General features: G+C 43.5%; 1 protein-coding gene across 4 annotated transcripts in view; it reads right to left on the bottom strand.

Annotated features, from left to right (window-relative positions):
- Positions 1-14,144, bottom strand: part of ogdha (oxoglutarate dehydrogenase a) — a 44,345-nt gene that overhangs the window by 5,377 nt on the left and 24,824 nt on the right. For all 4 annotated transcript variants that reach the window (XM_088076078.1, XM_088076080.1, XM_088076077.1 and 1 more), the window contains 11 exons: positions 12,787-12,966; positions 12,449-12,577; positions 11,498-11,677; positions 11,217-11,369; positions 9,504-9,606; positions 8,896-9,024; positions 6,261-6,411; positions 5,562-5,689; positions 5,274-5,452; positions 3,719-3,790; positions 2,813-2,938 (listed from right to left, as the gene is read on the bottom strand). In XM_088076078.1, the coding sequence (XP_087932204.1) occupies positions 2,813-2,938; positions 3,719-3,790; positions 5,274-5,452; positions 5,562-5,689; positions 6,261-6,411; positions 8,896-9,024; positions 9,504-9,606; positions 11,217-11,369; positions 11,498-11,677; positions 12,449-12,577; positions 12,787-12,966 (1,530 nt within the window). The remainder of the gene's footprint in view (positions 1-2,812; positions 2,939-3,718; positions 3,791-5,273; positions 5,453-5,561; positions 5,690-6,260; positions 6,412-8,895; positions 9,025-9,503; positions 9,607-11,216; positions 11,370-11,497; positions 11,678-12,448; positions 12,578-12,786; positions 12,967-14,144) is intronic.

Raw genomic sequence — 14,144 nt, 5'->3', positions numbered from 1 at the left:
AATCCCGTTTCAACTTCACATGAAGAGAGTTCCTACCATTCTGCCTCTGTAGTCCTCTGTACAGTTTAGTCACAATCTTAGTCGGTGTTAGTTTATATGCACTTGTAAACACTTCAACCACTCCAGCGTCTTCTGCTGACAGTCTTTTTTTAATCTCAATATCATAGAAATGTCTTAACTGCAGATATCTAAAAAAGTCTCCATTTACCAAATTAAATTCCTCTTTAAATTGTTGAAATGTTTTAAAACTCTTACCCTCTAAGAGAGTACATATAGCTGTCATCCCTTTTACTGTCCAGCTTGCAAAGGCATTGTCCAGCACTCCAGCACCAAACCGAGGTGTATGAGATGGCCAAACCAGAAGTTTAATTTCACTTTCCAAATTATATTTTCTAACAATTTCATACCAAATTTTTAATGAATCTTCTATTATTGAATTTTCCCCCTTTAGGTTTGTGTGATCAGCACCCCCTAGTCTAGCTTGAGGGTGAGAATGATCCACATTCAATTTAATGTGTTTCCATCTGGCTTGGTAATCTGGAGAGCACCAATAGACGAGATACCTCATCTGGGCAGCATAATAGTACTCTCTGAGATTAGGCACAGCAAGACCTCCCTTTTCTCTGTCTAGTTGAAGCGTTTTAAATTTAACCCTTGGCCTAGCTCCTGCCCAAATGAATCTAGATAGTTGTTTATCCCATGCTATGAATTGAGATTCTGGGATTCTGGTTGGTAAAGACAAAAAAAATACAACAGCCTCGGCAACACGTCTCAATTCTTGAACTAAAATCTAATTTTAGTATTGACCATTTCCTCAAATCTCTCTGAATCTTGTTATTTATGGATTCATAATTTATTTCATAAATTCTGTTACATTTCTGTGTGAGTAGTACACCTAAATATTTTATCGACTTTGAATACCACTTTATTTTATATTCCAATTTGATTGTTCTGCTTGGTGTATAATTAAAGGAGAGGACCTGTGTTTTGGAAACATTCAGTTTATACCCAGATACCTGACCGTATTCCTCCAGGACAGACATGAGCCTAGGGAATGTTAATTCCGGGTTTTGGAGGTAGGTGATGACATCATCGGCAAAGAGTCCTATTACATGTTCCTCATTTGCCATATTGATTCCTTAAATATCCGGGTTTTGTCTTATGGTTTGTGCTAAAGGCTCTATGAATATTGCAAAGAGTGTGGGGCTAAGGCAGCATCCTGGGCGGGTGCCCCTAAATAGCTTAAAACTGCTGGTCAAATGGCCATTAATTTTTATTCTAGCACTTGGCTCTGTGTAAAGGGCTTGTATACATCTAATGAATTGTTTATTAAAGCCGAGTTTCTCTAGCACCCCATATAGAAAAGGCCAGCAGACTCTGTCAAACGCCTTTTCGGCGTCAAGGCTGATCAGAGCTGCACTCAGATGTTTTTTGTTGATCTGTTCTATAATATGTAGGGTTCGCCTAATGTTGTCTTGAGTCTGGCGGCCTTTAATAAAACCTGTCTGGTCCTCATGTATTAAATCAGGCAGGTAGTGTTCGATTCTTTTAGAGATTATAGAGGTAAACAACTTATAGTCTACATTTAATATAGAGATGGGACGATAGGATTCACAGTTTTCTATATTTTTGCCTTCTTTTGGGATGACTGATATCACCGCTTCTTTCCACGATGGTGGTGTCACAGCTTCATTTAGTGTATAACTGAATGATTCTAACAGAGGAGGGATGAGGTCTTCTCTGAAGATTTTATACCATTCATTAGGGTAGCTGTCGCTCCCAGGACTTTTATTTGGTTTTAATTTGTTAATGGCTACGTCTAGTTCTTTCTTTGTAATAGGAGTGGTCAACATGTCATTTTGTATTTTCCCTATGGATGGGAGGTCTAACGAGAGTAAATATTGTTTAATCTTTCCATCGTCAGTATTATTAGGCTGTGAGTATAATGATTTATAATACGTTTGAAAGATGTTGTGAATTTCCTCTGGTTCATATGTTATCTTTTTAGTCAAAGGGTCTCTGATTTTATGAATGGTATTCCTCTTCTGTTGTGCCCTGAGGCGTTTTGCTAGAATTTTTGTTGCTTTTGGTCCCGATTCATAGGTTTGTTTTGCAAATTTCATTTTCTTTTCCAATTCCTCATTCAGAAGATCATCTATTTGCTTTTTTTGTACTCCAAGCTGGTCTGTCAGTCTCTTATTTTCATCTTTTTGTTGTTGTTTCTCTAATTCCCTCAATGTTTTCTCTAATTCGTCATATTTTAGCCTTTTCATCTTATTTAAGTACGCTGTCCTTGAAATTAATTTTCCTCTCATTATTGCCTTTACTGTATCCCACATGATGACTGGATTCACCTGACTATTCTTGTTGTCCTCTATGCATTCGTTAATTTCCTCCTTAATCTCCTTTATAACGGTCTCCTTGTTTAAAATACTAGTATTTAGTCTCCATAATGTGGTCGTCCGACTGTTGTTTATATGGAAAGATAAATAAATTACATTATGGTCTGACATATCTGCTGTTCCTATTGAACACTCCTTCACTCCACTCTGTGTGTGTGTGTGTATGTTTTAGTGTGTGTGTTTTAGTGTGTGTGTGTTTTAGTGTGTGTGTGTGTGTGTTTTAGTGTGTTTGTTTCAGTGTGTGTGTTTCAGTGTGTGTGTTTCAGTGTGTGTGTGTGTTTCAGTGTGTTTTAGTGTGTGTGTTTTAGTTTGTGTGTGTGTTTTAGTGTGTGTGTTTTAGTGTGTGTGTTTTAGTATATTTTAGTGTGTGTGTGTGTGTGTGTGTGTGTGTGTGTGCGCGCGTCTCTTACGGGCTTCCTGAAGGGCAGGAGGATTTGGCGTCTGAGAACGTGGAAGTAGTTTCCTGGAGACGAACAGTTGACAACGATCCAGTTACAGTCGTACAGCTGACGCACCGCGAAGTCCTCCGTGATCGTCTGAGACGCACAAAGAAGAAGAAGAATTAGGAGGAGACGCCAGCTGTTGGGCGTGCGTCGCCCCCCGGTGTCTGACTGCAGGATAGGTCATAAAGCCCGCCCCCCCATGTTCGTGAACGGGACATAAAGACTCACCAAAGAGAGCACGCCAAAAATAAATGTTTCTGTCCCTGAGGCTCGCCGTCCTCACCCTGATGTTCGTTCATCTCTTTGTTTATGTGCTCAGTTTGGTTTTAATGAGTAATCAAATTATTCAAAAGGGAGCTTTTCTGCCATGATTGACAGCTGTGACAGCCAATCACTGCGCTCGCATTCAATGGAGCTGCTCGCGATTGCCCGAACAGGTGTTTTGGCGAGAACTCCCCAACCGCGGATGTCACTATTGCGCAGACTCCGCCTCTCAATGACATCACCCTCAAAAGATGGTAGCGTCCGTATCTCGGATATTTTGACATCACGAAGCTCAGCGGGGGTCAGTGGGAGCTACGGACGTAACAATGCGTAGCGAGGCCTTTGAAGATCAATACAAAATACGTGAGATTCAAATCGGCGAGATGGAAACTGACACGCGGGACTCTTTTTGAACAGCAGAGGGCGTAATCTACTTCACTCGGTCGCTGTGCCACATTCATTCAAAAATGTGATTCATGTACAGTGTCCGGTCCTAAATACATCAATTAAAATTAATGACTTTAACTTTGAAAAGAAACAAACGTTTGTCTGAGTGTTTCCTCTTTTTAACACGTGACCTCATGTGACCTCAGAGGGCTGCGATCTTACCGGCATGACGTCGGGGTCGTCGTTGCACATCTGGAGGAATCTCTCTGGACGAGCCGAAGAATGCTCCGGACCCTGAGGACGGACACGGACACGGACACGGAGACACACACACACACACACACACACACACACACACACACCTTTTAAACAGTGAAACCAGTCACATTTCTTGTTGGGTTGCTCTTTGCTTTCCCCCATGTTTACCAACTGGCTCAGGTTTCAAACGGTTAACGTACAAACACACAACTTTGTGTGTCCTGTGGACGTGAACGGCTGTATGACCAGATTCATGATAGTTTTTAAACACTGTAACATGAACAGTCAAACACCGTGCAGCGAAGATTTTTCACGTATGTTTCGTTATATATAACATTTTTTACACATACATTTCTTTAGGATTTGAGGATTTCGGGGGCTTAGCCTGAAGAAAACCGCTGACCTTCAGGTTTGGAAGTTTTCTTTCTTCTTTCTTTAAATTTTTGTGTGATATTTTAAAAACTTCAGGCAATGTTTTTTTTCTCTTTTAAAACTTTTTAGCAATTCTTATTTTTGATTTATTTTTCAATTTTCGTTTTTCTTTACAACTTATTGCTATTTTTTTTCTTACACATATCTGGTGATTGTTAAATTCATGCAATTTTCTTTTACTTTATTTTTAGTGTTTTTGGAAAATTCTTTTCAGTGATTTTTATTTTCCTTCAATGATTTTTGTTTATTCTTTTTCTCTCGCCAGAAATGTTTGATGATTTTTAAAGAAAACTCCAAACCAGCTGGCCCGCCAAAATAAAAATCGCCAAAATGACACCATTAATCACAGCGTGCACGTGTGTGTGTGTGTGTTGCTCACCGTGTGTGTGTGTGTGTGTGTGTGTGTGTGTTTGTGTTTGTGTTACTCACCGTGTGTGTGTGTGTGGCTCACCGTGTGTGTGTGTGTGCGCGTGTGTTACTCACTGTGTGTGTGTGTGTCTGTGTGTGCGTGTGTGGCTCACCGTGTGCGTGTGTGTGTGCGCGTGCGGCTCACCGTGTGTGTGTGTGTGTGTGTGTGTGTGTGTGTGTGGCTCACCGTGTGTGTGTGTGTGTGTGTGTGGCTCACCGTGTGTGTGTGTGTGTGTGTGGCTCACCGTGTGTGTGTGTGTGTGTGTGTGTGTGTGTGTGTGTGTGTGTGTGTGTGGCGCTCACCGTGCGTGTGTGTGTGTGTGTGTGGCTCACGGTGTGTGTGTGTGTGTGTGTGTGTGTGTGTGTGTGTGGCTCTCTGTGTGTGTGTGTGTGTGTGTGGCTCACTGTGTGTGTGTGTGTGTGTGTGTGTGTGGCTCACCGTGTGTGTGTGTGTGTGTGTGTGTGTGTGTGTGTGTGTGTGTGTGGCTCACCGTGTGTGTGTGTGTGTGTGTGTGTGTGTGTGTGTGTGTGTGTGTGTGTGTGTGTGTGTGTGGCTCACCGTGTGTCTGTGTGTGTGTGTGTGTGTGTGTGTGTGGCTCACCGTGTGTCTGTGTGTGTGTGTGTGTGTGGCTCACCGTGTGTCTGTGTGTGTGTGTGTGTGTGTGTGTGTGTGGCTCACCATGCCCTCCATGCCGTGTGGCAGCAGCAGCACGATGCCGTTCTGTCTGACCCACTTGGCCTGTCCGGGGCAGATGAACTGGTCGATGATGCACTGAGCCGTGTTGTGGAAGTCTCCGAACTGAGCCTCCCACAGGATCAGAGCGTTCGGACTCGCCATCGCAAAACCCAACTCAAAACCTGTGCGCAAATGCACGCGCGCGCACACACACACACACACACAAAATCAGGCGTTTATTTTCAAACAAAGAACACCTCTAGATCTCCGAGTCTTTCCGCTGCGACTCACCGAGGACACCGTACTCGGACAGCGAGCTGTTGCAGACGGTGTACGGCGCCTGGTCCGGAGCCAGGTGGTTCATGGGGATGCAGATCCTCTTGTCCACGTTCTGGTCGTGGAGGACGTGATGACGGTGGCTGAAAGAGGACAGACCGCATCAGTTACAACAGCGGACATTAGCTTCACCTCATCTTCCTCTCAGTACTTCTCCTCTGCAGGACGGGAACGACTGACAAACCAAAAAAAGGTTTTTCTTGAAAATAAAATATTTACAATAAAAAAAAATAAAAGTAATTACAATCAATTATCATTTTCTGAACCTTGAATCTAAATTTCTAGGATTTGTGGTATGTTTTTCGCCAAGTGGCTCGTTATCGTTTTTCCCTGTTTTAGAAACGAATGACTCGGTTCTCTCGAGGGTCACTGACTGAAATTCTGGTGAAAGGCGTGTCAATGTGGATGCAGGTTTCAAAGGGTCACTGATACAAAACTTTGTTTAAACTAGGTGAGTTGATTTTTGGAAATAACAAAGTTTCTAGTGAAGATTTTCAATAAATAACGAGAAAATAAAAGTCATAATAACATGAGAAATATCTTGTTCCGAAGGATGAAAACGGAAAAACTGATGAAATATTTGTCTGTTATTTGTTATTTAGACATAAAGACGGCACAAAGGACAACGAGGACACAGCCGGAGTTTGGGTCTACCTGAAGGTCCCTCGCTCCACGTCCTGTCCCGACAGCCGGATGTGGATTCCCTCCTTCAGCAGCGATCCGAAGGCCATGTACTCGCCCAGAGCCCAGTCCACCGTACGGTTACGCACCATCTCAGCGCGTCCCTTCAAGATACGACTCAGACCTGAAACAACAAGACCACACGTCACCGAGTGTCAGAGGACACACCACTATGAGTCTGAGGACATGCCGCCAAGTGTCTGAGGACACGTTGGCAAACATCTGAGGACACGTCCCTCAGGGTCCTCAGGGTCCTCAGGGTCCTCAGGGTCCTCAGCCCAAAATGTTTGATGAAATCAGATGTAAATAAATAAATCAGTGTTGGCATGACGGGGTTTTATCAGAGGAGGCTGTGTTGTTGTTGTTGTTGTTGTTGTTGTTGTTGTTTGATCATGAGGAGGAGCGACTCGTGGATTATGAGGAGGAGCGACTCGTGGATTATGAGGAGGAGCGACTCGTGGATTATCAGGAGTTCTAACTTCTTGACTTCTGCCGACAGTTTAAACTGTTTTTAATTCGTCCAGATTTTAAAAAAAAAGAAGTTTTGAATAAATTAACTTCACTAAATTAAAGCTGCGGTGATGAATGCTGTTATTTTGTTGTTATTTTGGTTGTTTTTTCAATCTGTTTTTATGCTTTAATCTTGTAGCACTTTGAGATTTGTTTCAAATGTAAAGTGCATTATGAATAAAATCTATTATTATTATTATTATTATTCCGAAACAGAGACAGAAACGGAACTTAAAATAAGTCTGAATGTCTTTATTTTGTTCCTGCTGTCATTTAATGTTGTGCATCTTTTGCCAAAGAAGTCTGGGTGTTTACCTCTTCCTTGCAGTCCGCTAAGAAAGCCTTCTATCAGAACAAGATCTGTGCTGCTACTGACTCCAGAAAACTGTTTATGGTGTTTAACTCCTTGCTTTCTCCTCCAGCTGCTCAGTCTTCCCCTACACTGACTCCAGACATGTTTTCCTCCTTTTTCACTGAAAAGGTGGCTGCAATCAGCAACCAGTTCTCTGAGCCTGACCGGCCCAGTCAGCTCAAACCCACTACTGCCGCTTCACTCTGCTCTTTTGCTCCTCTGACCGAGGATGAGGTCTCCAGACTTCTTCTGAGCTCAAAACCAACAACATGTCCTCTCGATCCAATACCCACCCGCATCCTGCAGACCATCCTGCCCACGATCAAACCTGCAGTCACACACATTGTCAATTCCTCCCTAAAAACTGGCACTTTTCCTGCTACTTTTAAGCAAGCCCATGTCACCCCACTGCTCAAAAAGCCTAATCTCAACCCCGCCCAGGTTGAAAACTACAGGCCAGTCTCACTTCTACCATTTCTGTCGAAAATACTGGAGCGGGCAGTATTTAACCAGGTCTCTGAACACTTGTGGAACAACAACCTACTCGACTCCTTTCAGTCTGGCTTCAGGTGTGACCACTCCACTGAGACTGCACTCCTGTCAGTCACTGAGTCACTGAGACTGGCTCGAGCGGCTGGTCAATCCTCTGTCCTACTGCTGCTGGACCTGTCTGCTGCCTTTGACACGGTGAACCATCAAATTCTCCTCTCCGCACTCTCTGAGCTCGGCATCTCAGGTTCTGTCCTATGGTGGTTCAAGTCCTACCTCACAGGCAGATCCTTCAGAGTGTCATGGCGAGGAGAGGTGTCTAGGTCACATGGCCTATCGACAGGGGTTCCTCAGGGGTCGGTGCTTGGTCCCCTACTCTTCTCTCTGTACACCACCTCCCTCGGTGCAGTGATCCGCTCCCACGGTTTCTCCTACCACTGCTATGCTGATGACACTCAGCTCTTCCTCTCCTTTCCACCTGATGACAGAACGGTCTCAGCTCGGATATCAGCGTGTCTGGCTGATATCTCCACATGGATGAAGGAAGGCCACCTTCAGCTAAATCTGTCTAAGACCGAACTCATGGTCTTTCCAGCTTGTCCATCTGCTCAGCCTCGGATCAGTGTCCAACTAGACTCGAGCTTACTTGTGCGCACAAACTCAGCCAGAAACCTGGGTGTCATGATTGATGACCAGCTGACCTTTAAGGTTCATGTGGCCTCAGTTTCTCGGTCCTGCCGTTATGCCCTCTACAACATCAGGAAGATCAGACCCTTCCTGACCCAACAGGCCACACAGCTTCTGGTTCAGGCTCTCGTGATCTCACGCATTGACTGCTACAACTCTCTTCTGGCAGGCCTCCCTGCATGCTCATTCAAACCTCTTCAGATGATCCAGAATGCAGCAGCACGTCTGGTCTTCAACCAGCCCAAAAGAGCACATGTCACCCCGCTGCTAATTTCTCTTCACTGGCTTCCAGTGGCAGCCAGAATCAAATTCAAAGCACTTCTCTTGGCTTCAAAACAATCACAAGAACTGCTCCAGCCTACCTGGAATCCCCGTGCGGCACTTCTTCTGCCACTAGACGGCAATACCTGTGACCAATCACACCTGAAGCACTTTTTGGGTTTTTTCCTTAAGTCTAAATTCTTGCTTGTGTTGTACGTCGCTTTGGATAAAAGCGTCTGCTAAATGAAATTGTAGAATTGTAGAATTGTAGAAAAATGAACCGAGTAAAGAGCATTTGGTGAGCGGTACCTCCGTGGATGGTGAAGTCCTCCACGGGGACGGACGAGGCCACTTCCCCGATGTAGTTCAAGGTCTCTTCGGTCAGACCGGTGGAGGGGCAGCTCATCGACTTTGGCTGTCCGTCCAGAGTGAAAAAACCTGAAGACCACAAAACAAACAAATAAATAATAACTGGCTGTTTGTTCTGATGTCTCCAAACTCATCAGACAGGAAGTGATGTCATGATGCAGATTCTCCTGATGTTGCAATTACGTCTGCGTTTCTCACATCTGTGTCTGAATCTTCTCAAGTTAACCCTTTATTATCACACACACTCGTATCGCACAACATTAAGCTTTAAAACATATTATACATTAATACGAAAAAACAACACACAAAAAAATAATTATTGTCAATATACCACATACAAGTTTTTTAGCTGCCGACAGTCTGGGATATGTCAGTGTGTGAGTGTAGCTGCTGACAGTCTGGGATATGTCAGTGATCAGCAGCTACATTGACTGTGACAGGTCACCTAACAGCCACTAAAGGGTTAAATTCTGATTGATCTATGAGAGCAAACACTACAGTAACATCCTCCTCCTCCTCCTCCTCCTCCTCCTTCTCCTCCTCCTCACCAGGCCAGGGGGAATCCAGCCAGTGCTTGATGTGGAGGATCTTCTCGTCTTTGGAGCGAGCGTACGCCTCCTCACAGATCTTATCATATTTGGCGATCTCCTCCTGCAAACACAGACGGAAAATCGTAAATGAATTGTAAAATTGGACTTTTTTAATGTCACTCACGATGAAATTTAAGTCCAATTTTACAATAATCAAAACTTTAAAAAAATATGATTTTTAAAAAAACAACAACAAAAAACTTTTTTTTTTTTTTTTAAATAGAGTTCTGAATAATTTTGCCCAAATGTTTATTGTAACATAAAACATTACATATTTGGTCCACTGAAAAAGTTAGATGTGCGAAAAACCTAGTATTTACTGGTGATTAGTATCATTGATTTTGTGTCTCACTCTGTTCGTGGGATTGTTCCACTGCTTTAATACCCATCATGAAGAGTTACAGAAGAGGCATTCAGTAATACAGACATTTTCTCAACAGATGTATCCAATGCAACGCCAGAAAAAGGCAATTCAACAAATCAAACATTCAAAAAATGAAGGCCTTATTTCTAGATGAATACTTGTAATGCCTTTTAAGGCTTTTTGAGGATCTGCGAGGACCCTGTTTATTCAAACACTACAGAATCAAGAGTTAGAGGACACACATTTGTTCGGTTTATTGAGGCTTAAAGTAAAGTTTTAAACATGTAATGTGACGTCCCCACCGGTAAAAAGACAGCAGCTGTCAAAATCTCATCACCTTCAGACACAAAGTCAGACTCCCAGTGAGCTCAGAGAGAAACCAGACGCCTCACACTGTGACTGAGCGACCAGCAGGGGGCAGGATATCAGCTGTCTGTGCATGGAAAGATTTCAAACCGCTGCCAAAAACTCACTCATCGAGACTAAACTGTGAGAATCTGCAGACTTCGTGCAGACAGCAGAGAGATGCTGATCATTAGTTTTCACAAAGTTTGATTTGATCCATAAGTGAAAAACTGATGTTTAAAGACGACATATTTCCCACAGACTGCAAGAGTTTACATGAATTCAAAATGCTGCAGAAAATCAGTTTTTCAGATAAAATTCTGAAATGTTACACACTAAATCTACCATGACAGCAACATTTTGTCATTTTTTCATTAACCTTTGAGATTTATCTTACAAGAGTTTTCAAGTTTACTTTTACAGCACCGCTTACTGTCAAACCTTTTGATGCACTGCAGGCTCAGTTTTTAATAAAAGAAAAATCTGTGTGGATGGTTTGTGTCCGACAGTCTGAAGACACCCTGCAGCAAGTTTGGTGTCAACTGAGCAAAAAATTTGGGAGGAGATCAGTTTAATTAGCTTTACAGATTTTTGACAAAAAAAATGAGCGATGGACTTCATAAATTAATACCACAGTAACGTGGACAAATGCTTCTTCACATTCTGGTGTAAGTTGAAAAGCTGTAGCGCCAACAATTGATTTGTTCTGATTTTTAAACTTTGAAATGCAGACGGTCGCTGCAGCGCCTCCAGCAGGACCGTCGGCTCGTGTTTGCAGCCGAGGAAGTTTGGCACGAGACTGGACCGATGTCCAAAGTTTGGTTTATTTTGATGTAGGGGAAGAAGGATTTCCTCAGAAGAATAAAACTGTGTCCAGCTGCAGTGAAACCAAAGCTGGAAACAAACCTTCCTGCTCTCACTCAAACAGGAAATGACGAACAGAAGAAGAAGAGTGTTGTTACCTCGTACTCCTGGCGGCTGACGGCACCCTCGGCGATCAGTTTCTCTGCGTATTTCTGCAGAACCGGCTTCTGCTTCTTGATCTGTTTGTACATCAGCGGCTGAGTGAACATCGGCTCATCCATCTCGTTATGACCCATTCGGCGGTAACACACCTGTACGTACACACACACACACACACACACACACACACACACACACACACACACACACACACACAGGTAAACCTCAAAGTGCAGACAGCTGCAGAGCTTTTAAAGAACTCACGAGGGTTGAAACTGACCAGGTCGACCACCACGTCTTTGTGGAACGTGGCCCTCCACTCAGCGGCGACCTTGCAGACGTAGATGACGGCCTCGGGGTCGTCGGCGTTGACGTGGAAGATGGGAGCGTTGACGACTCGAGCCACGTCGGTCGGATACGGAGACGAGCGAGCCATACGAGGATCTGTGGTGAAGCCGATCTGCAGACACGACATCAGAGAGAGAGGTCATCTGACTGTGTGTTCACCAGCGTGTTGTTTAACCCTTTAGTTCCCGCTTTAATATCACACACACTCGTATCGCTCTGCAAACACAACCTGCTTTTCAGAATCAAGCTTTAAAAAATATTTTTCACTAATATGATTTTCTTCTTTCATTGAGTTTATATTTTTAACAAACATCAGTCCTCTTTAATTTCCAGAATTTTAACCCCTTAAATGCCAGGTTTGTGTCATGATGCCACTATGTTTTTGGATGAAATAATGACTGATTACCTGTCTAGTCTCCTCCTCCTCAGTGTGTGAGTGTAGCTGCTGACAGTCTGGGATATGTCAGTGTGTGAGTGTAGCTGCTGACAGTCTGGGATATGTCAGTGTGTGAGTGTAGCTGCTGACAGTCTGGGATATGTCAGTGTGTGAGTGTAGCTGCTGACAGTCTGGGATATGTCAGTGTGTGAGTGTAGCTGCTGACAGTCTGGGATATGTCAGTGTGTGAGTGTAGCTGCTGACAGTCTGGGATATGTCAGTGATCAGCAGCTACATTGACTGTGACAGGTCACCTAGTGGAAATAGCATGTATTTCCTCCAGATGCCAAATATGGTCAAAATGACCTCATCAGGTGGAAAATAGTCAAAATGACAAATTCAGAGTCAAAAGCCCAGAATGACACTATTTCAGTTTTCAGTGTGTGTGTGTGTGTGTGTGTGTGTGTGTGTGTGTGTGTGTGTTGGTGTTTTCAGTGTGTGTGTTACCTGGTTGTTGACGACGACGTGCACGGTGCCGTGCGTGGTGTAGGATGGCAGGTCAGACAGATGGAAGGTTTCATAAACGATACCTTGACCTGCGAACGCTGCGTCTCCGTGCAGCAAGATGGACATCACCTGAACACACACACACACACACACACACACACACACACACACACACACACACAATCAGAAACATTTTCATAAGTGATTTAAAAGAAAACAATGAGTTTATAATTGTGAGTTTGTGGTCATGATGAGGAGTTATCAGGAGAAAAACAGTGTCTGTCTGAGTGTGTGTGTGTGTCTGTGTGTGTGTGTGTGTGTGTGTGAGGTGGTCTCACCCGTTTGCCGTCGTTGTCGCCGCAGTAAAACTGCTCGGCTTTGGTCTTCCCCTGCACCACAGGGTCCACGGCCTCCAGGTGAGACGGGTTTGCCATCAGGGACAGCGTGATGTTCCTGTCCGTCACGCGGTTGATGCGGCGATGGTACATCCCCAGATGGTACTTGACGTCTCCAGAGCCCTGAGGAGGAGAAACAGCCGAGTCACAGCAGAGCGGAGACGAAGAAACGGGCGACACTTCAGAGGACGAGGGGACAGATTATCGGCCTGGCCGATTATCGGAGCCGATATTCGGCATTTTGCAGATTATCTGTATCGGCATTTTGTTTTCATGACCGCAGATTACATGACTTAATTAAAAGGTACAAAGAAAGTGAAATTTTCTCTTTATATTAAAAGAAGTTGCTGTGAATGTGATGAACATGAGTTTGCTCTCCGGCTGCTTGACGTTGACAGCGGTGTTTTTAAATGACGTATTTTCACGTTTGTTTTGTTATTGGGTCTGTTTTTTACATGGCTGCCAGCCCAAACATACGTTTTATGAATTATTGTACCGGAGTGATGGACAATGCATCAGAGCGTCTGGTTTATTTACTAACTTTTGCACTTTTGACGCGTGTCGTTTTTTCAGTTCTAATTTCATGACTTTATTCTGCCCGCTCGTCGTGGGCTCAGTGTGCTCGGGACCAGTTTGTGTTTGGTCTGACTCGATTGGGAAACTGAATTTTCCTTTTGGGATAAATAAAGTTGTCTGAAGTGTGATGGTGGAAGGTTCAGTTTTGATTAACCCTTTTAAAACCTGGGCAAACTAATTTCATTTCTTTTAAAAACACAGAAAGAAGGCAGTGAGCAACTGAACAACTCATCACCAAAAAAAGTTCAGAAAATTACAAAATATATGTTAAAAAAATGATGTAACATCATTTTACACATAGAATTATAATGATTATGAAACCATTTTAGACATTCATTTAAAGTCATTTGATTCTTTTTAAATAACTGTCAGCCTCCTTTTTTAAAGAAATTTTCAGGTGATTTTTTTGTCACCTTTGTAACATTTCGTGCAGTTTGTTGGACATTCCTTGTTAAAGGCATTTGAAGAAAACTGATGTCCAACCACGTTTTTAAAGGGTTAAACATTTGCTAAAAGCATTTAAACAAAGTTTTGTGTTGGATCTTTTTATATTCCAAAATTCTGACTATTGGCAGAAATATTTGTAGTTTTTGTGCTGTGAACGAGTGTCAGTCATCGGGCGCAATGACCGCGAATAATCGGTATCAGTCGACCCTGGAGGAGAGGAAACTGAAGGGCGAGGGAAGAGGCAGAGGCAGCTCAGACTCCTCACCGCTGCGCACTGT

This window comes from Plectropomus leopardus, chromosome 4 (genome assembly GCF_026936395.1).
Source record: "Plectropomus leopardus strain MGB_pleo_1.0 chromosome 4, ASM2693639v1, whole genome shotgun sequence".
Taxonomy (NCBI): Eukaryota; Metazoa; Chordata; class Actinopteri; order Perciformes; family Serranidae; genus Plectropomus; species Plectropomus leopardus.
This window is presented reverse-complemented; position numbering and strand designations above follow the sequence as displayed.